The 23,483-nt window shown below is 43.8% G+C and overlaps 2 protein-coding genes across 4 annotated transcripts; one reads left to right on the top strand and one right to left on the bottom strand.

Annotated features, from left to right (window-relative positions):
* Positions 1-77: 77 nt before the first annotated feature.
* On the bottom strand, positions 78-16,877 carry usp20.L (ubiquitin specific peptidase 20 L homeolog). 3 transcript variants are annotated; one of them, XM_018241022.2, is made up of 25 exons: positions 16,741-16,877; positions 13,450-13,555; positions 13,086-13,139; positions 12,947-13,009; positions 11,576-11,707; positions 11,212-11,308; positions 10,965-11,034; positions 10,776-10,889; positions 9,545-9,623; positions 9,085-9,445; positions 8,541-8,678; positions 8,090-8,202; positions 7,816-7,988; positions 7,484-7,578; positions 7,277-7,310; positions 7,148-7,193; positions 6,878-7,058; positions 6,668-6,794; positions 6,405-6,574; positions 5,783-5,864; positions 5,275-5,383; positions 4,259-4,361; positions 1,271-1,342; positions 1,025-1,196; positions 78-883 (listed from the first exon to the last, which is right to left on the bottom strand). In XM_018241022.2, the coding sequence occupies exons 2-24, from the start codon at positions 13,528-13,530 to the stop codon at positions 1,036-1,038; spliced, it is 2,655 nt and encodes an 884-aa protein (XP_018096511.1). In that variant the 5' UTR covers positions 13,531-13,555; positions 16,741-16,877; the 3' UTR covers positions 78-883; positions 1,025-1,035.
* Positions 16,878-16,891: 14 nt separating this feature from the next.
* On the top strand, positions 16,892-21,278 carry c9orf78.L (chromosome 9 open reading frame 78 L homeolog). The gene is made up of 9 exons (NM_001094436.1): positions 16,892-17,029; positions 17,850-17,909; positions 18,812-18,863; positions 18,997-19,067; positions 19,171-19,248; positions 19,945-20,142; positions 20,325-20,461; positions 20,694-20,792; positions 21,013-21,278. The coding sequence occupies exons 1-9, from the start codon at positions 16,944-16,946 to the stop codon at positions 21,102-21,104; spliced, it is 873 nt and encodes a 290-aa protein (NP_001087905.1). The 5' UTR covers positions 16,892-16,943; the 3' UTR covers positions 21,105-21,278.
* Positions 21,279-23,483: the final 2,205 nt, after the last annotated feature.

Genomic DNA, 23,483 nt, shown 5'->3' with positions numbered 1-23,483 from the left:
CCTATGGAGACCCATTGGGTGATGCTCACATCTACAACTGAACAGCAGGAAGCGATACAAACACCCCAAGGCCGCAGTTAAAGTCGATGAATACATTTATTTGATTTTATGCAGCAGGCCCTCAGCCTGAGCCCAATGTAATACTGACTGTACAGGATGGTGCGACTACAGCACGACATGCACATCACAGTGAATAGAGAAAAGTAGGTCGGAGGCAGGATACAGCACATTTCATAAAGCTAAGAAGAAAGAGAGTGGGGAAAGTGACAACCGTGCTCTGTCCTTACCAAAAGTAGCCAGAGATAGGCGCTGTCACTGGCATTGTAACCTTTCTTTTAGGTTTCTTTCCTCTGCCAGATTACTAAATCGATAGGCCGGCACTGTAGACAACTCCCTGCAACCCTTTACTATGTGTCTGATCATGAGCGCACGTGAGGGAATAATAGAAAGGCAGTACTGTTAAGACAAGCCGGCTTAGGGATGAGAGTTGTACACTGTAATCATCACAAGGCTGCGCCTCTTTGTAAACAACAGTTATAGCAGTAATCTGGTTGCACTCGCTCAATATCCCTTTCCTGCGCTGAACCAACCTCTACGCTTCCAGAGTTTCCGTGGAAGGATCTTCCTACTGAATCTTCAATTACAAGTCGCTGAGCTGCAGTTTTTATGTTAAACTCGCTGTTTGGTAAACTAAAGACCTGGGAAGTTATATATATATATATATATTTAATAAATATCTGTACTATCTGTAACATTAGCTCCAAACGATACGAAGAGTAAAACACAGTGTCTCTGCACGGCTTATTCTCAAGGTGCTTCTAGAAGTGCGTTAGACTGGCAGGCAGCAGTCTGTTCTGTAGCGCATCGGGGGATCCATAAGAACCTGATGGCAAGAGATAACAATTAGGGGTGTATAAAGGTTTGTTGGGGTCAGAATTGTTATGTTACAGAGCCTGTGATTGACTGGATATTCCTGCCAATAGCCGGGTGAGTACGTATCAATCAATATAAAACCGAACGTCACCTTGGGTCCAGCTACCCGGCCCGTGTCTCTGCTTCAATCTTCTGCTCTCCGTGCAGATGTTCCGGATCCTGATACTGCGCCACCGTCTGGCGGATTGCGATCTCTGGCCCGCCTCCATATATGTTCAACAGGTAATTCCACGTCTCCTCCGAAATCTGCCCGTAATCAGCGCCTGTGGATAAAGGAAAATAAGGACTTGCCAGGGGGTGAACATGTTACCCGGGGATCCAGTGTCTGCAGACATACCCTGTTTCAGCTGCACGTGCCCGCTACTCTTGGTAAGTGCCACTTTGCTGTTATCAATTGGGCCGGGAGGGTCTACGGCAGAAACAGGGAATCGGTTACTTGGTAGGAAGCCAAATATCACAAGATGGGTAAAAAAAAAAAAAAACAGCATAGAAAGGGTTACCTTGTCCTTTAAATTGACCATAGAAGGACTGAGAGAAACTGCCCCACCATAATGTTCTGTAGCACCCTCTTTCTAAATCTGCAGCCCCCTGATGATCACCACCTACAACTTCCAGCAGGCTTTAGCTCTTGATTACCATGATCCCAAGGTTAGAAGTCGTGAGCAATAAAGGGAGATTTTGTGTACTCACCGTTAAATCTCTTTCTCTTCAGTCGCCAGTGGGTATAGCTGGTACCACTAGGAGGCAGGACACAACATAGTAAAAAAACTGGATCCTCCCCTAATGGCTATACCCCCAGCAGGTGGAGACTTAGCTCAGTTTGTATACAGGTCAATAGGATTGAATTAGTATAACATGTAACATTAACAATATAACCAATAACATGTCTGATAGACAAAAGAGAGAGAGTCTCAAACCTGGGAGGGAAGCCCTGTGTCCCCCAAGCGACTGAAGACAAAGAGATTTAACGGTGAGGTAGCTGCTTTACACAGCTGTTCTGCTGACGCTTGATTCCTGAACACCCAGGACGTACTCATCCCCCCAGTGGAGTGGGCGGTGAGTCTGGCTGGAGAGGGTTTGCCCTTAGCAGCGTAAGCTCGTTGGATGGATTGTTTGATCCAACAGGAAATGGTAGGTTTTGTAGCAGCAGAGCGTCAGTCTTGCAGATGTCTTGGACTCTGTGTAGGTAGAACTTGAGAGCTCGGACTGGATCCAGGGTGTGTAAGGCCGCTTCTTTAGGGTTGGCCGGAGAAGGGCAGAAGGTCGGGACAATTATCTCTTGGTTCAAGTGGAATTCTGAGACCACCTTTGGTAAGAAAGACTGAACCGTTCATGGTGAGGTGCGCCCGACTCAATAGCGTGGAGAAGAGTATCTGACCAAGATTGGATGGCTCTGCTCACCCATGCCGTGGCTAACACAGGGCGTAGAGAAGTGGCGGTTGCGGTAAAAAGTGAACACAGAAGGCTCTCTAGCTTCTTATCCATAGAGTCCTTGAAGGAAGAACCATCCGGTACAGGGAGAGCTGTGTTTTTGGAAAGACGATGTACCGGAGCATCCACTGAGGGAGGTAGAGCCCATTTTTCCGTGGTGTCTGTAGGAAAAGGATAAAGCTTCTGGAATCTGCGGTTAGTTTGGAAACACCTTTCCGGTTTATCCCACTCCTGTTGTATGATCTGGTCAAGTTGAGAGTGATAGGGGAAAACTGGAGAAGTTTTGGTGTGGCGTTTAAAGAGTACCTTAGAGGAGTCGGATGTGGCCTCCGGTTCCTGAAGGTGAAGAGTCTCTAGAACGGATGCAATTAGAGAATCCACTGAGTCAGATGAGGGCCTAGAGGACCCTTCCTCCTCTGGGTCTGAGATGGATGACAGCTCGCCCTCAGAGCAGTCACAATCATCGGCCGGCAAAAAATAGTGGAGGAGAAGAACCCCCTTCTGGATGGAGAATCAATCTCTTCATCTGATGGAGAGGGAGCTCTGCATTTTGGGGCCCTAGCCCTGGGATTATCTAGGCGGGACAAGAGTTTGTCTAAGGATTGAGCCAATTTTGGAATCCCCGTGGCTAACTGAGATGCCCATTCTGGAGGGGGGGGCCCCTACGTGGAGGAGAGTCCCTCTGTTGGGAGGAGGATTCCCCCCTAGAATCCTGGTCCACTAGTGGGAGTGGAGTAGGTTCTGAAGTTAAGGATCATGTTCGGTGGGTTTAAATCCAACACATAAGGGATGTTTGTGCCCTGAAGGCAGACGTTTGCGACATTTGGCACAAGCAAGATATTTAACAGTGGCTGTAGGTGCTGCCTTGGAGAAAAGGCTGACGCTTTGTCCCTCAGACATGTCAGAGGGTGTCGATTGTGCAAGGCTGCGAGCTAAGTATAAATCTCTAGGGACCAGTATGCCTAGATCAGCACGAACCTGTCTGGTGCGGAGGAGGGGGGAAGCAGCTCCTCCTACCTGTGTCCTGCTTAGCAGGGGCACAATAAGTAGAAAGGAAAAAACCTAAAATAAAGAGTCCGTTGTCAGCTGTTGGTGTGTACAGAGTACTCCAAAGATCACCGGAGGCACATCCCACGGTGGAGGAAGTCAATGGAACCTCTGCTCAGTGTAGAGGGCCTGAACATCCTCTATCTAGTCAGTCCAGCTGAGCCATAAAATTCTTGAAAAAATAATTAACGACAATATGTCCTATTCTCCTGAGGACACAACTAAAACTGAGCTAAGTCTCCGCCTGATGGGGGAGGAGCCAGTTTTTTCCTATGTTGTGTCCTGCCTCCTAGTGGTACAAGTTATACCCTCTGTCCCTGTGTCCCCCAAGCGAACCTGGAGAAAAGCAGGCGCTCCACCTAATGGGCAGTACAGGTATGGGGCCTGTTAACGAGACCTGGGGTTTTCCTGCATAGCGGATCTTAATGTAATTTGGATCTTCATACCTTAAATCTGCTAGAAAATCATGTAAACTTCCAATAAGCTTCCAATAAAGATTATTATATCGTAGTTTGGATCAAGTACAATATATTTATTTTACAGAGAAAAAGAAAATCATGTGGATTATTTAATTATAATGGAGTCTATGGGAAATGGCTTTTCCGTAATTCGGAGCTTTCTGGATAGCAGGTTTCCGGATAACGGATCCCATACCTGTACAAGTAATCTAAAGACACTGCTCTCTTTCCTACTGGCTTCTCATTGCAACTCCCAGCATCCTCAAGTAGTATCAAAGGTGCACCCTGAGCATGTCCTAACTGATCCACCAGTAATTAAGGGCAGAAGCCTCTCGTCCTTGAAATCAAATGTTAAATATAGAACAGGAGCAAGCAAGGTGATCACTTACCACTGTCCTTGGCTTTAACAAAGGCTTCCCACTCCCGGAACCACTGCATGCTGATACAGTATATCACACTGGGGGCTTCTTCTGCTTGGAATGCTTTATTCAGCTGCAGAAGTAACAGATACAAAGGTATGGGATTCCATATCTGGGGCAATATTCTTTTATATTTCAGTAATTTTAGCTTTAAAGACCACTTTAAAAAGGCCCTTTAAAGGGCAAAACCTATGTATTTATATAGGAATACCGGCTGACATATCTTTGTTATCTATCTATGCAAACTATGAGCTAACTAATGGGTTTTGCCTTCTTAGTTGTGCTGTTTGCTTTTATACTGTAAAGAGAGTTACCATAAAACTATGGCAGCATAGCTATTCCCCTGTACTAAGCACAATTCAGCAGGAACAGTCCCCTAAGTTTGCTCAGTCTGTACAGAGAGATCCCATAAAACTATGGCAGCATATGTATTCCCTATACTAAGCACAATTCAGCAGGAACAGTCCCCTAAGTTTGCTCATAGTCTGTACAGAGAGATCCCATAAAACTATGGCAGCATAGGTATTCCCTGTACTAAGCACAATTCAGCAGGAACAGTCCCCTAAGTTTGCTCAGTCTGTACAGAGAGATCACATAAAACTATGGCAGCATAGGTATTCTCTGTACTAAGCACAATTCAGCAGGAACAGCCCCCTAAGTTTGCTCAGTCTGTACAGAGAGATCACATAAAACTATGGCAGCATAGGTATTCCCCTGTACTAAGCACAGTTCAGCAGGAACAGCCCCCTAAGTTTGCTCATAGTCTGTACAGAGATATACCATAAAACTATGGCAGCATAGGTATTCCCTTGTACTATGCACAATTCAGCAGGAACAGTCCCCTAAGTTTGCTCATAGCCTATATGGAGAGATGTGGCACTTTTTTTTTACAATATACCCATAGTGCTTACTGTATTAATAACTGGTCATTTCAAAGTGAAGTAAATATAACTAACCCTATTTATGACTTGCAGGTCTTAACTGACCTTAATGAAAGTGTCAATCTCTGTCTTTCTGCGTTTCGCCAAGGCCTCGATCTCCACCTGACAGATGGAGCAGACGTACAAGTGATTCACTGCGGGTCCACCTCCAAACCTGATGGGGTTTAAACATCGCAATAAATAAGTGAACTGAGGGAACACACAACAGGTATTTTGGATTAAGATATTTATTCATTAAGGCAACTCCCACCCATATGTATAAATACAAAAAGCTATATGCTCATTATGTACTATAAGACATATACATGATATAAAAACCCTCCTTAAGCATAAGCTGAGTTCCCCCATGCAGATCCAACTGGAGAGGACCAAAAACAGCCCCATGCAATCCTCATCCAAAGGGATTTACCAGGCTTTCTTCCTGCTATAAGACTATGACCAATCAGATATTAATTGGGGAAGCAGCCAATGACAGCCCATGCATTACTGCCTCTCACAGCCACTACCAGATGTAACTAAGCAGATACAACAGTGCCCACTGGGAGTTACTTACCTGTTATATAGATATTCCCACACACTCTGCGGGAGAATCACCACCAGATCATCAATATAATGATATTTGTTGGGGGGAATCCCTGCAAAACATGGAGATGCAATGAGCCTTAATGAGGCCAGACCTCAACACAAGAGCATCTGGGGGCAAGAGGGGAGCAATTGGGCTTGTGAGTGTGACTGTAATGTCCCCACTTCAGTTGCCACAGTTCCATCATCTGCCATTAGTGGGTACTAATACATGCTGCAAGGAGATGGGAAATGTAACTGTAATGCTCCCACCTACTCTGCTCAGTCAAAGGCATAGGGAGATGAGCTGGGCACCCATTAGACTGAGCTGGGCACCCATTAGACGGAGCTGGGCACCCATTAGGCTGAGCTGGAGAAAGAGTAAAACTTAAGTGTGGATGAAATAAAAACATGGAATCCATCTTGTTCATCTGAGCAAGCAATGCAGAAGGAAATGGCACATGGCCGTCAAATAAGTGCCCAAGTCTGCCCATGCCGTCGTTGGCTTACATTGAAACTGCTCAGTGACTAGTAGTTTCCATTATAGCCAATTATGGGCAGATTCAGGAGCTCCACTCCAGTATAAAAACACAGAGAGACCTGGATATTTGTACCTCCATGTGCACATAGGAAACTTTGGTTGCTTATTGGTCCAGGTTCTGCAAACGTGTTGAACTTGTTAAGCCACTCGCGGGAGATGTAGAACTGCAGGAGGCCCGACTCTTTCATGGCTGCCAAGGACACCACCTTCTGCCTCTCCCGCTCAGCCTCCTCGCTGCTCTTCCTGGCCCCCGAGCAAGGGCAGAGAAAGTGTTAAAAGCTAACCAAGGCACGAGAATAACAGAACCTGCACGAAAGGGGTCTAGTAACCCTTTACCTGTAGAAGAGAACATAGGCCTCTGCATTCTGAACCACTGTCTCGTGCACCTCCGTGACGTACTGATCGTCAAACTCGTACCACTGTCCGTTGATCACATTCTGGCAATAAGATATATAGTGCCCACCTATACAGAGAGGGGTGGGTTTTTGTATACAGTATTCTGCTATATAATAAGCCATGCGCCCCATACTGGACCCTCATACTTACTGCTGGCACTGCCGTGGTGGCAAATAACAGCCAAGAGATCATAAGTCGTGATACGGGAAACACATTCTTTAGCCAGGAAGGGTCTCAGATTAAGCCCCTCCAGAGGGAATGAAACATGGCTGCCAATTTTAAAGGAGTACATGACTTCGTGCCGGAAACGTTTCAGGTGAATGCACAGAACCTGCCAAGCAAAGGGAGGATACGGGACATTAATACGGAAACACTAGGTGCCATATAATGTTGCATAACTTTAGGAACCACAGGACTTACCTCCGGCAGACGTAAAACTTTACAGTATTTCACACCATTTCTAAGCCTGCAAAGATTGGAAAGCACATGAAGCTTACAATTCTTTTTGGGAAAGGGAGGAAGAAAAGGACAAGTCTAAAGGATGCTTACTTCTTACAGCGCTCACAACTGTACATGTTATCACCTTCGAGGAAAGAAAGACAACAACAATGGTCAAAATAATTGGCTTTGGTGTGATGCTTACACATTGCAGCCCTATAAGTATAAATGGGGGCTGCATTAAACGGCTACTCGATCCCTCTTTCCTTACAATAATACCCGAGTGGAGAGAGTACAGAGATGGAGAAGTAAGCTTACCTTTTAATTCATCAGCAGCAAAGAAAGCAGCCAGGCAATCCTCCAGCGTTATCATGGGACCCCAGAACCAGCTTGGGATGCAAGAAACCACAAATCTAGAGTTCGGATTAATAAGAACAAGTAAGTGATGGTTCCTTTGGGCCTTTAGCAAAGGGAAAAAGAGAAACCATAATGTACATATATAGTGTGTACGGATGGGAAATGTAGAGACATTGCCAGCAGTTGGCAACAAGGCACTGGCAGGGCAGGGTCATGTGGGTTAAGTTAGTGTACCCTTAAAAATGAAAGACCCCACCCACATAAAGACATTAAGGTATGTAAGAGTGAGGTACCTGCGTATGTAGTCCATAACGAAGGCCAGCCAGCCCTGGGCAGCATAGCTATCCCCGCAAGTGCCAGCCTTAATGACAGTGCTCTGGTGGATGGTGGAGTGTAACTTTGCCAGGTCCTCTTTTCCAGGGATGGGCAGGGAAAGGTCCTGGAAGGTCTCAATAGTAGTAGAGACCTGACCATGGGCATAACATGGGGATTGTTAAACAAAAAGTTCTAAAGTTCAAAAAGATTCTAATCAATATAAAAAACCCTTATGGAAAAGGCTTGTCGTACCCTGTCGCAGGTCAGACACTGGACCAGACTCAGTATAGACCCATCGAAGATATCAGAAATAACGCTTCGATATCGGACTTCGGAGCGTTTCTTTCCTCCACTCAGAACTTGAGCTGTGAATAGAATGAAGAGTTGGTCTTGCCCATGCAAGGACCTTAATCCCTCTGATGCCCTTCAGGCCTCCATATGCTGCTCAGACCACAAAGGAGTCTGCACCATTTACCCATCAAGCCCAAATCTGTTTCAGCAAATTACCACTAAGACCAGAGCCAATGAGAATAACAGGCTGAATGGTCAGGAACAGTAAGGTGGGCTGCAAAAGGCTTTGGGCCTGGGAATCAGTTTCAAGCAAGCCTCAACAAAAAGGCTACACAGCTCTCTTTTGTAATTTCCCATTGCATATAAATGCTACAATACTCTCCTTTCTTTCTCTCTCTCTTTGGCACAATACCTTTTTTTAAGACGTAGGAATGGGCGGTGCGCAGTGGACTGGAGCGAGGAGGGGTGCTGGAGTGCTTGGAGATGGATTCCACTGGGTGTGGGCTGCAGGACCGAGAGGAGCAGTGCATGTAGGCGTCATTATCAGGCTCTGGAGGTTAGACGTATTCAGAGACAGTCTGATTACATTCACTCTCATACTGCTTAGAAAATAAAAACGGAATGAATCTGAAACACAAAGGAACACAGTAAATAGCTGCATGAAGTATTTACTAAAAATCTATGTGCCAGACACAGGGAGGCGCTCTTGCTATATGGACTTATTTGCAAGTGCTTTGAAGCACTTATACAAACAGTATCACTAGCCTACGAGCTAAGACCTTGCATCACTACTAAGCTCAGCATTCAGGGTGAACACATAAGCAGCCCTTGAGGATTGCTGTCTGGTAGCGGATAGGCGAACCAGCAGAGCTTGGGAGATATAAAACTTCTGATCTGTGTTGTGGGCCATACCAGCTCCCTAATCGCTACCCCTATGATTGCCACTGTGCTGTCACCTGGAATCATTGCTGTGTCCACATCTGCATCCTCATCTGCCTGCTCTGAGCTTGTCCTTCTGTGACAATATGACAGCTTCCTTTCCTTCAACTTCTCCTTTTCAGAGAGCCCCCTCCCAACTTCCTCCCGGATTAGCAGCTCCATCTCGGACAATGTGCCCACGCCTCCTCCACCCTCCCCGTCCCCCATCTCGCCACCAGAATCGCACGACAGGAAGTCCTCCTCCGCTGTGCCGCCTCGTTCCCCCTCTCGTTGATCGTCCCTTTCCTCTTCTTCCTGTTCCTGGTTCTCAGGCAGGATGGGTTCCTTCAGTTCCTCATGGAGTTGGTCCATCAGGCAGCGGAGAAACTCCTGGGTGTCCTGTAGAAGTAGATGGAACAGAGGCGTTATGAGTGATGGCCATCAGAGATGACTCCTCGGATCCCAAGGACTCTTCCCTATCCATCATTCAGATTTTACCTGTTGGGAATAACCCCGGAACAGAGGGTTAATCAGTTTGATCCCATGGTACAAGCTGGAGGGCACCACATAACTTGGCCTACAAAAGAGAAATAAACAATTGTTATATGTTCTGACTTTGCCCATAAGCTCATGGGTATAAAAGTAAAACAGCTGACATGACGAGTCAAGCGCCTTTGTTTCATAGAACAGGTATGGGATACATTATCTGGAAACCTGTAACCAGAAAGCTCCAAATTACGGAAAGGCTGTCTTTTATCCAAATAATCCAATTTTTTAAAAATGATTTCCTTTTTACTGGAATAATAAAACAGTACCTTGTACTTGATCCCAACTAAGATATAATTAATCCTTATTGGAAACAAAACCAGCCCATTGGGTTTATTTAATGTTTATATGATTTTCTAGTAGACTCAAACTAGTTGTTTTCAGGTAGATCACTTGAAATAATGACTTTTTCCAATGACTTTTTATTTCTGTGGGTGATTGTTTTTCTAATATTGAAGTATAAAATGTAATTTTTCACCTTCTAAAGCAGCTCTGGGAGGGGGGGGGTCGCCGACCTTGTAAACTGTTCTAAATTGATACATTTCTTATATTTGTCCCTGCTGAGCAAAATCCCTGAGTTTCATTACAGGCAGCTGTTAGAATTGATACAATAGTTGCTGATACTCCAGAAATGCTGCTGAGAAATGTATCAACTAAATGTTGCAAAATTGTAACAGTTCAGAATCTGATCATGAATCGCTGAGCCGCCCCTGAATCGCTGAGCCGCCCCTGAATCGCTGAGCTGCCCCTGAATCGCTGAGCCTGAATCACTGAGCTGCCCCTGAATTACCGAGCTGCCCCTGAATTACAGAGCTGCCCGACTGAAACACCAGAGACAGGAACAGTCAACTTTAAACTTAGATTTTGGAAAAACAGTACAAAATAAATAATGGAAAGTAATTGATAAAATCTGGGGAACAATCTGAAAACAACTGAACTGAAAAAAAGTGTTTGGAAGATGAACAACCCCTTTAAATCCCAATTACAGAAAAATCCCTTATCTGGAAAACCCCAGGTCCCGTGCATTCTGAATAACAGGTCCCATACCGGTACAGTATTCAGGTTTGTACCCTACCCTCCATACTGGAATAATCCAACCAATAAAATGAGATGACTGATCATTTTAACCCACTTTTGTGCAAAAGATGAAATACAAGGGAATATTATTGGAGGGGTCCCATACCGCTTCTTGTGCCACAGCTCAGAGACGAGTTTCTGGTAACTTTTGCACAGTGCTGGCTTCTTGTCTGTCCGGACTAATCCCCCACACTCCAGAAAGAACTGCGTCAGGGGAGGACTGTGGAGAAGAAGGGGTTAACTAGAGCACTTATTGATGCCCGAGTGGTATAGAAGCAGCCGAGAGAATAATTACCAGTTGGACAGAGCCTGGAGGGCCGCATTCATGTAGCAGGAGTTGCCAATGTTTTTCATTCCCGTGAGTCCTGCAGGAGAAATGGAAGCACAGCGGTCAAGGAGATCAGTCGATCAACAATTGTTTTAGCCAATCCATCTTTTAAACAGTGGCTCCCCAAGCAGTGGCCCAGTCTCAAAAGCACCGCATTAAATGGCTGTATTTAAATACAGCAGCGGCACAGGGAACAATGCAAGATAAGCGCTACCTCGTGGCTTGATGTCGTCTTCATCACTCTCTGACTCGCCATCATCTCCAACAGCAATGGGGACAGACTTCAGTGGATGAGCAGGAGAAGGGAAGTCCTGGAGGAGGGACAAGAACACACAGCACTCAGTCTATAAAGCTACATAGAAATGGAGAGGGGTATTAAAAAATAGTAATACTTTATTAGTATTGAGTGTGCAACCCCTCTCCATTTCTATATTCTGTTTTGGGTATTTTGCACCTCATATACCTTAAAAAAAAAGTATTTTTTTCTATTGTGAATATTGGGAGTGCCCTCCACCAACTTATTTTAGTCTATAAAGCTACACCGTGCCATAACCCGTCCGCCTGTGAAGCACACGCACCCTGTGACTGAGTCTGGGAGACGTTGTCTGCGAGGCCGGAGGTGCCTGGGGGTCCAGAAACACTTCCTTCTCGCAGGTGTAACACCACACACGGAATGTGGTCAGGTTAACAGTGAGGTTGTGCTTCTTGGACTGAAGAAGAAGACAAAGAAGAATGTTTAGTACTGAAATATCGACATGTGTGTGGCCTGTTTTAAAGGAGAACTAAACCCTAAAAATGAATATGGCTAAAAATGCCATTTTATTTACTAAACTTAATGCACCAGCTTAAAGTTTCAGCTTGTCAATAGCAGCAATGATCCAGGACTTCAAACTTGTCACAGGGGGTCACCATCTTGGAAAGTGTCTGTGACACTCACATGCTCAGTGGGCTCTGATTGGCTGTTGAGAAGCTAAGCTTAGGGCTCGTCACTAATTATCCAGCAGAAAATGAGCTTCCCCTGTAATATAAGCTGATGCTACAGGTTTGCTGATTATTAAATTCTGATGCTAATTGCACTGGTTTCTGTGCTGCCATGTAGTAATTATGTGTATTAATTACTAATCAGCCTCATATTGTGACATTTCTATTCTATGTGTACTTTATATTGTGAGTGGCTCCCTAAGCTCAGTAAGTGACAGCAGCACAGAGCATGTGCAGTGAATCAGTAGAAAAGAAGATGGGGAGCTACTGGGGCATCTTTGGAGACACAGATCTTTACTGCTAAAGGGCTGTGGTTGCCTTGGGCTGGTACAAAAGTATAAAACATAATTTACAACATTTCTAGCTACTTCTTTAGTTTAACTTTCCTTGTCCTTTAAAGTGGAAGGGGGGGATAAATATTCTCTGTAGATCAGCGATTCTTAACCTGTGGATCGGGACCCAAAATAGGCACCTCGTGGTGTTTAGAGTGGGTGTGATTCTACAATGTGACATTTACTAGACTATATTAGTTACAAGACATCATTAATTCTATGATAGAATTAATTCCGATCCCATCAACAACAACAAAAGCAAGTCTGCTGTAGATATTAAAGGGTTAACAGAGTGTTTAAAGGGGGGAGAGAGGAAAGCTAAATGCACAAACACAGTATAGCACTTGATTATAGTTGTTATGGATGAAGCAGGTGATACATGGGTGCTAAATATAACCCCTGTTGCTGTGAATAACATGATTCAGAAAGGCATACAGGCATTTAAAGGGGCAATGCACATTGTGGTGTGATTTGGACATTAGCTATTTTTTATTGTGCTTTTTGCTGACATTTTAACTGCTGTCTAGTGAAGTTGGGACCCTAGCAACCAGATTACAGGTTAAAGGGGAACTAAGGCTATATTTTATCTGCTGAACTGTGTTACCAACTAGAATGGTCGTCGTTCTGTTTGCTGACCTGTGCATGCAGGGTACTATGATCAGCATACGACTCGCCGCATCCCACAGACTGGCAGCCATCCTGGAAAGAAGGACTGGGAGTTAGAAACACAGCCGGCACAAACCTGTAAAGAGAGGCCTAAGCCGATGTCACTTACCTGCAGACAGGCCCATAGGTTGGGTCCTCCCACGCCGCACGACTCACACGTTCCCTACAATAATTAAACACAGAAAATAAGCCCCATAATATTCCTGCTATACATACAGGGATAGTCCAGTTTACTGACCACACCCTCTCACTGAAGCCACGCCTTTGCTGCCAGGCCCCACCTCTTCAGGCTCACTGGCAGATGATAACACAATAAGAGGGCTATGAGCAGAGATAAGGAAGGCAGCATGACAGACAATGGCAGGTGAGCCAAGGTTAAAACTGCAACAACAATGGAGGTATATTTGCCCTTTAACCCTGGTTGATTGCATCCCATAACACATATATTCTGCCCCCACTCACACCCTACTGACCTTGGATTTCAAGATAAGATCTTCCTTGGTAACTTCTCCAATGGAGTCCAGGTGAGGGCAGAAATCCTCGGCATCCGCCATTGTGGCCCCACCAGCCTGGAGCTTGCTGTAGAACAAGGCTAGTTATTTACTAAATAACGAATGCATTCAATTGTCAGTTCTGCTGAATAATCACTAGCCAAGATGGCTGCCACAGCTTCACTCAACTGCTGGATAATGACTAAACAGGAAGGCAAGATGGCTGCCACAGCCAGTGACGGGGCCCACCAGAGAACCTTAGACCATGGGCCTACTTTCCAAACAATTATTCATCCTCTCCTCACTTAACCTCTTGATTCCCCTAGTCTTTTATATCTACTTACTCTATTCTTCCATTATTAAGCCTCTTTTTCCCCCCACAAAGAAATAGGGATTGACCATGAAATAGACCAAATGGTTAGAAGCAAGAGGACCACTGACACCTGGGGCCACCAGAAGTTGGTCCTGGTATCCCGGTAGGCCAGTCCGACATTGGCCACAGCGAAATAGAGCTGCTGAATAATATCAAACCAATGGCTGTCACAATTTAAAGGAACGGTTGGAAACCAACCTTCCAATATGGCGGCAGCAGCTCATGGGAAGATGCCCATTGGCTAAACAGACACTCCTACAATGAGCAGGTAAACTACATTTATCCTACACGAATCTCTCCACTCCTGCCATCATATTCTCTTGGCTTGACTGGGCAATAACCTACACCAGGCAGGATGGACACCCACTATATTGTCCTCCCAGCCCAAGAGGAAAAATCATCAGTAGGTGCCAGGTTCATGGCAATGACAAAATGTACTACAGGTTAATGTGCCCTGTAGGCCTAATCTATTAGTGTCTTTATACTTTTAATAAAGTACATATTAAAATCTTATTATAGAATGTAATAATTTATAGAATTCCAAACTGTCATACTCATCCAATCAACCATCAAGTGTCACCCACTTATGCCAGTGCTCTCTGGTACCCAAAAAGCTAAGAATGCAGCCGTCCCTGACATAGGAGTACAGGTATGGGATCTGTTATCCGGAAACCCATTATCCTGAAAGACTCAATTTTATCCAAATAATTTTTTTCAAAATATTTTCCTTTTTCTCTGTAATAATAAAACAGTAGCTTGTACTTGATCCCAACTTTAATTAATCCTTATTGGAAGCAAAACCAGCCAATCAGGTTTGTTTAATGGTTACATTATTTTCTAGTAGATTTAAGGTATGGAGATTCAAATTATGGAAAGATCTGTCATCTGGAAAACACCAGGTCCCAAGCATTCTGGATAACAGGTCCCATCTCCCAGCAGGGAGAAGAAAAGGGACATGTTCTCTTTTGAATTTATGTCCTTTAAGTTTTAACTGATATAAATAATATTTATAACAAAAAAAACTCTATATGTGATGAAAAGACTGAGGAGGGATAGGATTGCCTGGGCAGCAGTTCAATCAGAATAGGGATAATAAGGTCACATGACCGTTTTTGTAATAAAAAAAACACTGACTCTTAGAACAAGGCTGCAATCATGATGCCTGTATATGAAAGGATGGCATACATCGGCACTCGGTTACCCTTAGATACCAAGCACAATGCCAGCAGCTCGCAGAAATCTCAATTTCATTGCATAAAAAAAGTCAGCAGATTTATAAACAGTGTGAGTCATTTTCCCATCAGCTTCACATGAATAGTGTTCCACCAATCCGGCGGTATATGTCAGCTGGCACCATTCTGTCCTATATTTATTTGGATTGGTGGAACCATATTTAATATAATACACACACACACCAGGGTGACCCATTTGTGCTGGAAATATAACATTCACAATCATTTCTTCTATATACACTACCAACTGCCTACCCAATGCATATACCAGTCTGTTCCCCTCTACTGTGTATATGTTACCAGCCTGTCACCTTCTCCATGCATAACCCTGCCTGTGCCCACCTCCTCTCTGTGTATATACCAGGCCATGTCCATCCCTGCTCTGTGTATATTCCAGCTTGTGTCCCATTCTGCTCTGTGTATATACTCCTAGTCTGTCCCTTCTCTGTGTATATACCAGCCTGTGCCCCTCTCCTGTGTATATATTCCCAGTCTGTCCTTCTCTATGCATATACCAGCCTGTGCCCACCTCCTCTGTGTATATAGCAGGTTATGCCCATCCCTGTTCTGTGTATATTCCAGCCAGTGCCATGCTAGATTCTGTGCATTAGCCAGTCTGTGCCCCCCTCCTGTGTATATACTATAGCCTGTCCTGTGTGTATACTATAGCCTGTCCTGTGTGTATATACTATAGTCTGTCCTGTGTATATACTATAGTCTGTCCTGTGTGTTTACTTTAGTCTGTCCTACGTGTATACTATAGCCTGTTCTGTGTGTATACTATAGCCTGTCCTGTGTGTATACTATAGCCTGTCCTGTGTGTATATACTATAGCCTGTGCTGCGTGTATACTATAGCCTGTCCTGCGTGTATACTATAGCCTGTCCTGTGTGTATACTATAGTCTGTCCTGCGTGTATATACTATAGCCTGTCCTGCGTGTATACTATAGCCTGTCCTGCGTGTATACTATAGCCTGTCCAGTGTGTATACTATAGCCTGTCCTGTGTGTATACTATAGCCTGTCCTGCGTGTATATACTATAGCCTGTCCTGTGTGTATACTATAGCCTGTCCTGTTTGTATATACTATAGCCTGTCCTGTGTGTATATACTATAGCCTGACCTGCATGTATACTATAGCCTGTCCTGTGTGTATACTATAGCCTGTCCTGTGTGTATATACTATAGCCTGTCCTGTGTGTATATACTATAGCCTGACCTGCATGTATACTATAGCCTGTCCTGTGTGTATACTATAGCCTGTCCTGTGTGTATATACTATAGCCTGTCCTGTGTGTATATACTATAGCCTGTCCTGTGTGTATACTATAGCCTGTCCTGTGTGTATATACTATAGCCTGTCCTGTGTGTATATACTATAGCCTGTCCTGTGTGTATATACTATAGCCTGTCGTGTGTGTATACTACAGTCTGTCCCTTCATTACTAGCCTCAGCCAATGCCCATCCCTGTTCTGTGAATCTTCCAGCCTGTGCCCGGCTCAGCTCTATGTAAATAAATAGGAGGAAGGTTATTCCCCTGTAATATGAAGCAGTGGCCAGGCCTGTGCTTATTGCACAGAATTACACTGAGCCCTGTCAGTACAGCCATTAAGCCCGGGGCTAGTTGGGGAGCGCTGAATGGATCCGGGCTGCAGCGCACACTTACCTCTCTATACCCTGCCAGCCTGAAGCCAGACGACTCTGTCACCGCAGATGTTGACGGATGATACTAAACTCCGCCCCCAAGCTGCCAAGGCGAGAGGCGGAGACCCGGAAGCTTCACACTGCCATTTCTTCGTCATTATACCGCGCCGGAAGTTTATCTGGTCCGGGGTGTCGTAGGTTCTGTGTGTAGCTCTGAGGGAAAAGATGCCCGCGGGGAGAAACTTTCGGAGGCGCAAGGCCTCGTCGTCAGATGAAGAAGTGGAAGACGAAGGGGTAACTCGGGAGGTTAGGTATGTCCCCTGATATCGCTGCCTCTATGTGAATAGTCTGGGAGTCGTATCCTTATGGTTTTCCATTATCAAGAACACGTTGCTATGGATACCAGCTAGTCATATTCATAATGCTGCTGCTGGAATCATGGCAGTGTTCCTCTGTTCCTTCAGCTTCTTTGCTTCTCAGTCAGTTCTACTCCAGGGCTCTTAGTCAGCTGCTGTCTGCTACTTTGCTTCAGGAGTGAGAACCAGCAGTTCTGTGACTAGAAACGCTGAATTAAATATATGGGCTACACCCTGGTCTGACATCCAGTGGAGTAACTTGATATTACTGGGCCCCACTGCATATTATTTTTCAGGCCCCCAAAATGTCGAGAGCGACCAGTTTTACCAATATTTATTGAAATTGTAAATGAATTAGGGCCTCATGGGGCCCCCATACCTCCTGCAGCCTCAGGGTCCGCTTCCTCTGTAGTTACCTCCCTGCTGTCATCTATTAACCCACTAGGAACTAGACATAACCAGGCCTGAACTGGCAATTTGTGGGTTCTGGCAAATGGCAGAGGGGCTTCTGTAAGTGGCACAGACAGTCACTATTTATTGGGCTGTTTGGGCCTCTATATACTTGCAATCCCAGTCTGGGCATGGACGCATCCCTCCAACCAATAATCTATAGCTTGCTTATAGAATACCTTGTATTTACTAGCAAGAGGATATGTGCAAATGCTTTCCTTGCTAATATACAGGCATGTCATCTTGCTAGAGCTTGTTCTATTCCTTCTGTCTGCTTGTAGCTGTAGGAACTAAATGCCTATTCATCTGACAATTTTACCCTTAGAATGAAGCTGGAGGAAGCCAAAGAAGTGCAGAGTCTGAGAAAGAGGCAAAATGGTGTAAGGTAAGTCCTAACTGGTAGTAACCAAGTCCCAAAAGGCTTTTGTCTTGGGAACGAGTGCTTCACCCCTCATAATGGTCATTTTTTGAGCATATATCCATTTCATCTTGCAAAAAGTTTATTTCTCATTTCACAACCAAGAGGAGTTTAGTTTGGTCAATCCTTAAAGGTATATTAAAGATGCTGCAGTTTAATATTCTGTTTTGTATAAAAATGTGATGATCACCAGAGTGCAATGGCAGCTTCTTGCCTTCAAACCTCTCCTGGCTTGTTCCATCGTGTACACCAACCAGTTATACCATTATCACCCAAAAACCGACCTGCATATTTCGACCCAGCAATTCACCAAGTATAACTGTATTTATGCCTTTATAGAGAGATATACTCTGGACCCTTAAAATGATTGTTCACTTTTAAAATAACTTTTAATATGACGTAGAGAGTGATAATCTGAGACAGTTTGCAGTCAGCTTTCATTTTATTGTTGTTATTTGTGTGTTTTGAGTTTTCAGCAGCTGTACAGTTTGCATTTCAGCAATATGGTTGCTAGGGTCCATATTACCCTAGCAATCATGCATCATTTGATTAAGAGACTGGGATATGAAAAGGAGAGGGCCTGGCTAGAAAGAGAAGTAATGAAAAGTAGACATAATACATTCATAGCCTTACAAAGCATTTGTTTTTTTAGCTGGGGACAGTGATCTCGGTTTGAAGCTGGTATAAGTCAGAAAAGGAAGGCAAATAATTCAGAAACTATAAAAAAGGAGGGCCAGCTGAAAAACTGCTTAGAATTAGCCACTCTGTAACCTACTTGGTTAACTTAAAGGTGAATCACCCCTTTAATATAGGGAGCATCAGTCTGTTGCCTCCCATTATTTTCTCAGTTATGTATTCTTTATTTGCAGTGCTGCAGCCCTGCTGGTGGGTGAAAAATTGCCAGAAGAGGTGAACATGGCGGTAAGTTCACTATAGAAATGTGTTGTGCTTGGGTTGAGCACAAAGGTGAGGCTAATCTTGCATCTTTTGCAAATACAAGTTGTTGGTTCATACAGGCCTTTGCTTTATTTCATTGTATTCCATCATTTTATAGGATGATCCTTTTAAGATGCAAAATGGTGGGATGGTAGATATGAAGAAGCTAAAGGACCGTGGAAAAGACAGGTGGGCACAATGCATGTTACCCGTGCAATACTATAACTCCTCGTATCTGTATTAAATCATATACTCCACCAGAAGACTAATCAGTGCATGTTTTGGTTTGTAGAATTGGAGAAGAAGAGGACCTGAATTTAGGAACTTCTTTCTCAGCAGAAACCAACAGAAGGGATGAAGATGCTGACATGTAAGTAGCATATGAGGCTTAGAAACCAATACTTATCTGATCTGTAACATCAGTCATGTTTGAATTGAAAGGCAAGAAATATAATATTTATCATACATCCCTTGTAAAGGCTACCCAAAAAAAAAAAAAAAAAAAAGCACCACCATCACTCCCCTGTTTGCTTGTACATGTAATAATTTAAAGTAGTCCAGCTGGATTGGCTTTCCCAGCTCTCTGACAGCCAGGAGAATGCATAGTTGAGGCCGACTTGATCCTGACCTCAGCTATGTATGCTCCAGCCAGAAAGCTGAGATATGTGCCAAGTGGGAGATGCCAGCCACATCCCCATTGTGCTTCTCTGCATTTGAATTAGTATGGGCTAAAATGGGCAGGGCAGAGAAATATAATATATATCTGAGGATCATCTCCCTTTAACCTGTGTAAAAATAAACCACACTTCATTTACAATAACACCCATATGTGAAATCATTGATAATGCTTTTGTAGGAGAAGGGATCATTAAGTCCAACCCTTCCAGGTCAAAAGAGAATTAGCTTGAATTTCATCCGCTCCCACAACTGTATTTCCAGCAGCCTCAGTCATAACCAGCATGGAGATATTTATGCTACATGCTATTAACAAATGCTGTGTGCCTGGCATGGGTGGTGAAATGGATGTCATTACTGTTGGTCTAAACTGTCCTCTGCTAACAATCAGGATGAAGTACATTGAGACAGAGCTAAAGAAGCGAAAAGGAATTGTGGAAAATGAGGAGAAGAAGGTGAAGCCGAAGAGTGCGGAGGACTGTCTCTATGAGCTCCCTGAGAGCATCAAAGTGTCATCTGCCAAGAAGACAGAGGAGATGTTGTCCAATCAGATGCTAAGTGGGATCCCAGAAGTCGACTTGGGAATAGAGTAAGTTGTGTAGGCTTCTTGGGTTTGGTGCCTGATAGAAAACATTTGTGTAATAGTTCTTTATACGTTTTCAGGCAAAATGACTCCATTTATGACATTTATATCCAAGTTGCATATTTCAACTCCAATTTTGGGGTGTTTTTTTTTTGTTTGCCACTGATTCCAGCAATGTTTAATTTCAGTGCCAAGATCAAGAACATAATCTCCACAGAAGAGGCAAAGGCTCGGCTATTAGCAGAGCAACAGAACAAGAAAAAAGACAAGCACACTTCTTTTGTGCCCACCAACATGGCTGTCAACTATGTGCAACACAATCGATGTAAGTCTAGAAAACTTACTGCAGGTCACGTAACTAAAATGGGTGTTATAGTATGTGATTACCCTTCCTATTCTGCCTTAAACCCATTCAACTACACCTGAGCCTACTGCCCCATGCGGAACTTGTGAACGATATAAAAAGGACACTTCACTAATGATAAGTTACATCCAGATTTCACATGCATTCCCTTTATGGATCTGCACTTTTTATAGCATATGTTTTTTGCTTTCAGTTTATCAAGAGGACCAGAACACTCCCATGAGGCGCCACAAGGAGGAGCCAAAACCACGCCCTCTCCGTGTGGGTGACACTGAAAAGCCAGAACCAGAAAGTAAGTATTCTTTACCATAAAAAAAAGATTTAGTGGAACATGTTTAGAGACATAGGAGGTCCCTGCCTGTAGAGTTTACAACCTAAAAATGTTAGTTTCGAGTTGAACTGCCTCTTTAAAGATTTGTGCTCACATTAGCAGGTGTGTCTGACACATACGCAGCCTTGTTGCAAATTCTTGTCTTAATACTAACACACTAACCTCACTTTATTCCTTGCAGAGTCACCCCCCAACCGCAAGAGGCCATCCAATGAGAAGGCCACAGATGACTACCATTATGAAAAGTTCAAAAAGATGAACAGACGTTACTAAGTCCAAGACAGAGGGCCATGTTGCAGCATCGGACATACCCTCCTCCCCCGAGTCTAGGATTTCCCTTGGTTTGAGAAATATATATAATTCACTGTACAGTACAAGTGTTGTTTTATCAGACAAAAATGTGTATTGCCAATTTATATAAAAATAAACACAAATTCATGTGTTGTTTTCGCTGTGTTTTTCTGTGAATCTGAACTGCAGATCTTTACTCTATATCATTTGACCTATAGCTCTTGCTGGCAGATGTAGTTCAGCAGCAAGTCTACCGATTTTAGAAGCTTTAGTCCATATCGGGTGCCTGGCAAAACTTTGTTCAGCATATCAGCCACTTTTCCTGCTCATTAATTGCGTGCTAATATAAGTTTTACTTTGCTGTTCTAACTACACCGATTGGTCAAGAGGCCAAACAATATCAGAATTATTAGTTGCAGTGGATTGCTGCTTTGGGATTTCTTGGAATCCTCCTGGGTAAGCCATATGTTTTTTTTTTATATATGTGTCAAATCTGTTATATGTTTACCCGAAATGATACATTTTATTGCAATTTATTAAGGGGGGTATTTATTTTCCATGATCTTTTGACCTGAGAAACACTCGGTAGAAAATATGTACTAAATGTAAAGCTGGTAAGTGAACATGGGTCTCCCTGTATTGGTGCAGGGGGTGACCTTTTATGCATCTGTCTGATAGTGGATCTGCTCTGCCGGCCATACAGGAAAATCTTTCCCCAGTTAGGTCAATTAAGCAGAGGTCACTGCAGGTAATGTACAATTCCAATTACTCTCATCAGCTTCTGTTACTGGGTGACAGCATGAAAGAGGCAGGGTGATAAGATAACTACGGGCAACGATCATTCCCAAGACTCATCTCCGAGCACAACAAAAGCTTTGAGGGCCATACAGAACTGCTGAAAGTAACTGGAATAAAGGCATTAAACCCTTGAGTCAGAATATTGATTTTCTGTGGTGTCTACTACACGCCAACCAATGGGTTTATAGGTGTCAATTTTCCCACTAAAAGGGATTGTTCACCTTTGATTTACCTTTTAGTATGATATTCCGATATAATTTGCAATGTTTTTCAGTTATTTCGCTTTTTATTCAGCACCTCTCCAGTTAGGAATTTCAGCTGCCTGGTTGCTAGGGTCCAAATTACACTAGCAACCATGCACTGATTTAAATTAGACTGGAATATGAATAGGAGAGACCTGAAAAGATGAGAACTAAAGATAACAATACAGTTGTAGCCTTACAGAATTATTTGTTTTTAGATTGAGTCGGTGTCCCCCGTTTGGGAGCTAGAAGGAGATGGCAGATAATGCAAAAACAATAACAAATAAATAATGAAGACCAACTGAAAAGTAGCCACTCTATAACATACTAAAATTAACTTAAAGGTGAACCACCCCAAATCTATCTCTGTGCCACTTTAGTGTCCCTCCATTCCTCTGCCTTCTGCTCTTTCCTCCTCTTATGAATTCTTGGCTTGTTTGCTCATTTTCTGACATTGTGTTTCCTGCAGACTTTGTCACTGCCGATCCGTGAAATCCTGGTACAGGGAAGGACGTGCAGTTCTGCAGCCCGGCTGAATAGCGGTGGGAGAATGTTGTGTCTGTGATGTTTATACAATATTTTATATTAATATATTTAATTGCTATATGTCTGTACCAAAACACAGGAAAATCCATCTCATTCTAGCAGACACTGACTTCCTGCTGAGCATTGCTGTTTATTTGCTCCCGCAGAGCATTGCTGTTTTTGCTGTGTAACCCCCTTTTTCTCACTGTAAATAGTTGAGGCAATATGCCAGCAGGTCTATAGAGGAATTCCCCAGCAGGAGCTTATAAAAATGAGGGGCATAAGCTTGGCACTTCCATTTTGACCTAAGGAAAACTGATGGCAGTACGGTGGGAACCTGGGCCAGTCTGAAGGTAACAAGGGGCCACACTTAAGCCAGAACTAAGGTGAGTAGGAGTTCAGTGTGTCAGAATCATTTCAGCGGTGATTAGGGAGCTGTCAGGTAGCAAGAGCAGTCTATGGCCCCGATGAGGAGTTAGTTATTGGGCTTAGTACCCCGGACAGAGAAGAAAACATGAAGGGATAAGGAGAGGAGGCCCTTGAATGGTCACGACACTCTCCTTTCCACAAGACAGCAGTACTGCAGGCTTCTGAGAGAGAGAGAGAATGCTGGAAAGTATTTATTGTAGTATTTATCAAAGTCGGGCTAGTTTTGTCTTGATGTTTTTCTATTTTGCCTTCCCCTGTGTAGAGCAGCTGAATAAAGTCTGTCTTGATTCATCACATTCTGGGGTAAAACGTCTGCTTTGCACAGAAAAGGCCTTGCCAGTCCCCTACGGGCTCTTACGGCTGTTTT

This window comes from Xenopus laevis, chromosome 8L, assembly GCF_017654675.1.
Source record: "Xenopus laevis strain J_2021 chromosome 8L, Xenopus_laevis_v10.1, whole genome shotgun sequence".
NCBI lineage: Eukaryota > Metazoa > Chordata > Amphibia > Anura > Pipidae > Xenopus > Xenopus laevis.
This window is presented reverse-complemented; position numbering and strand designations above follow the sequence as displayed.

What these genes read in the sequence shown, in the direction of transcription:
- c9orf78.L (NM_001094436.1), top strand. Translation starts at nt 16,944, where the DNA reads ATGCCCGCGGGGAGAAACTTTCGGAGGCGCAAGGCCTCGTCGTCAGAT. An exon ending in GGGGTAACTCGGGAGGTTAG is followed by an intron (nt 17,030 to 17,849) that starts GTATGTCCCCTG and finishes TTTTACCCTTAG; the next exon opens with AATGAAGCTGGAGGAAGCCA. An exon ending in AAGGACCGTGGAAAAGACAG is followed by an intron (nt 19,068 to 19,170) that starts GTGGGCACAATG and finishes TTTGGTTTGTAG; the next exon opens with AATTGGAGAAGAAGAGGACC.
- usp20.L (XM_018241022.2), bottom strand. Translation starts at nt 13,530, where the DNA reads ATGGCGGATGCCGAGGATTTCTGCCCTCACCTGGACTCCATTGGAGAA. An exon ending in CCACCACGGCAGTGCCAGCA is followed by an intron (nt 6,795 to 6,877) that starts GTAAGTATGAGG and finishes CTCTCTGTATAG; the next exon opens with GTGGGCACTATATATCTTAT. An exon ending in TGTTAAAGCCAAGGACAGTG is followed by an intron (nt 1,343 to 4,258) that starts GTAAGTGATCAC and finishes TTTCTGCCGTAG; the next exon opens with ACCCTCCCGGCCCAATTGAT.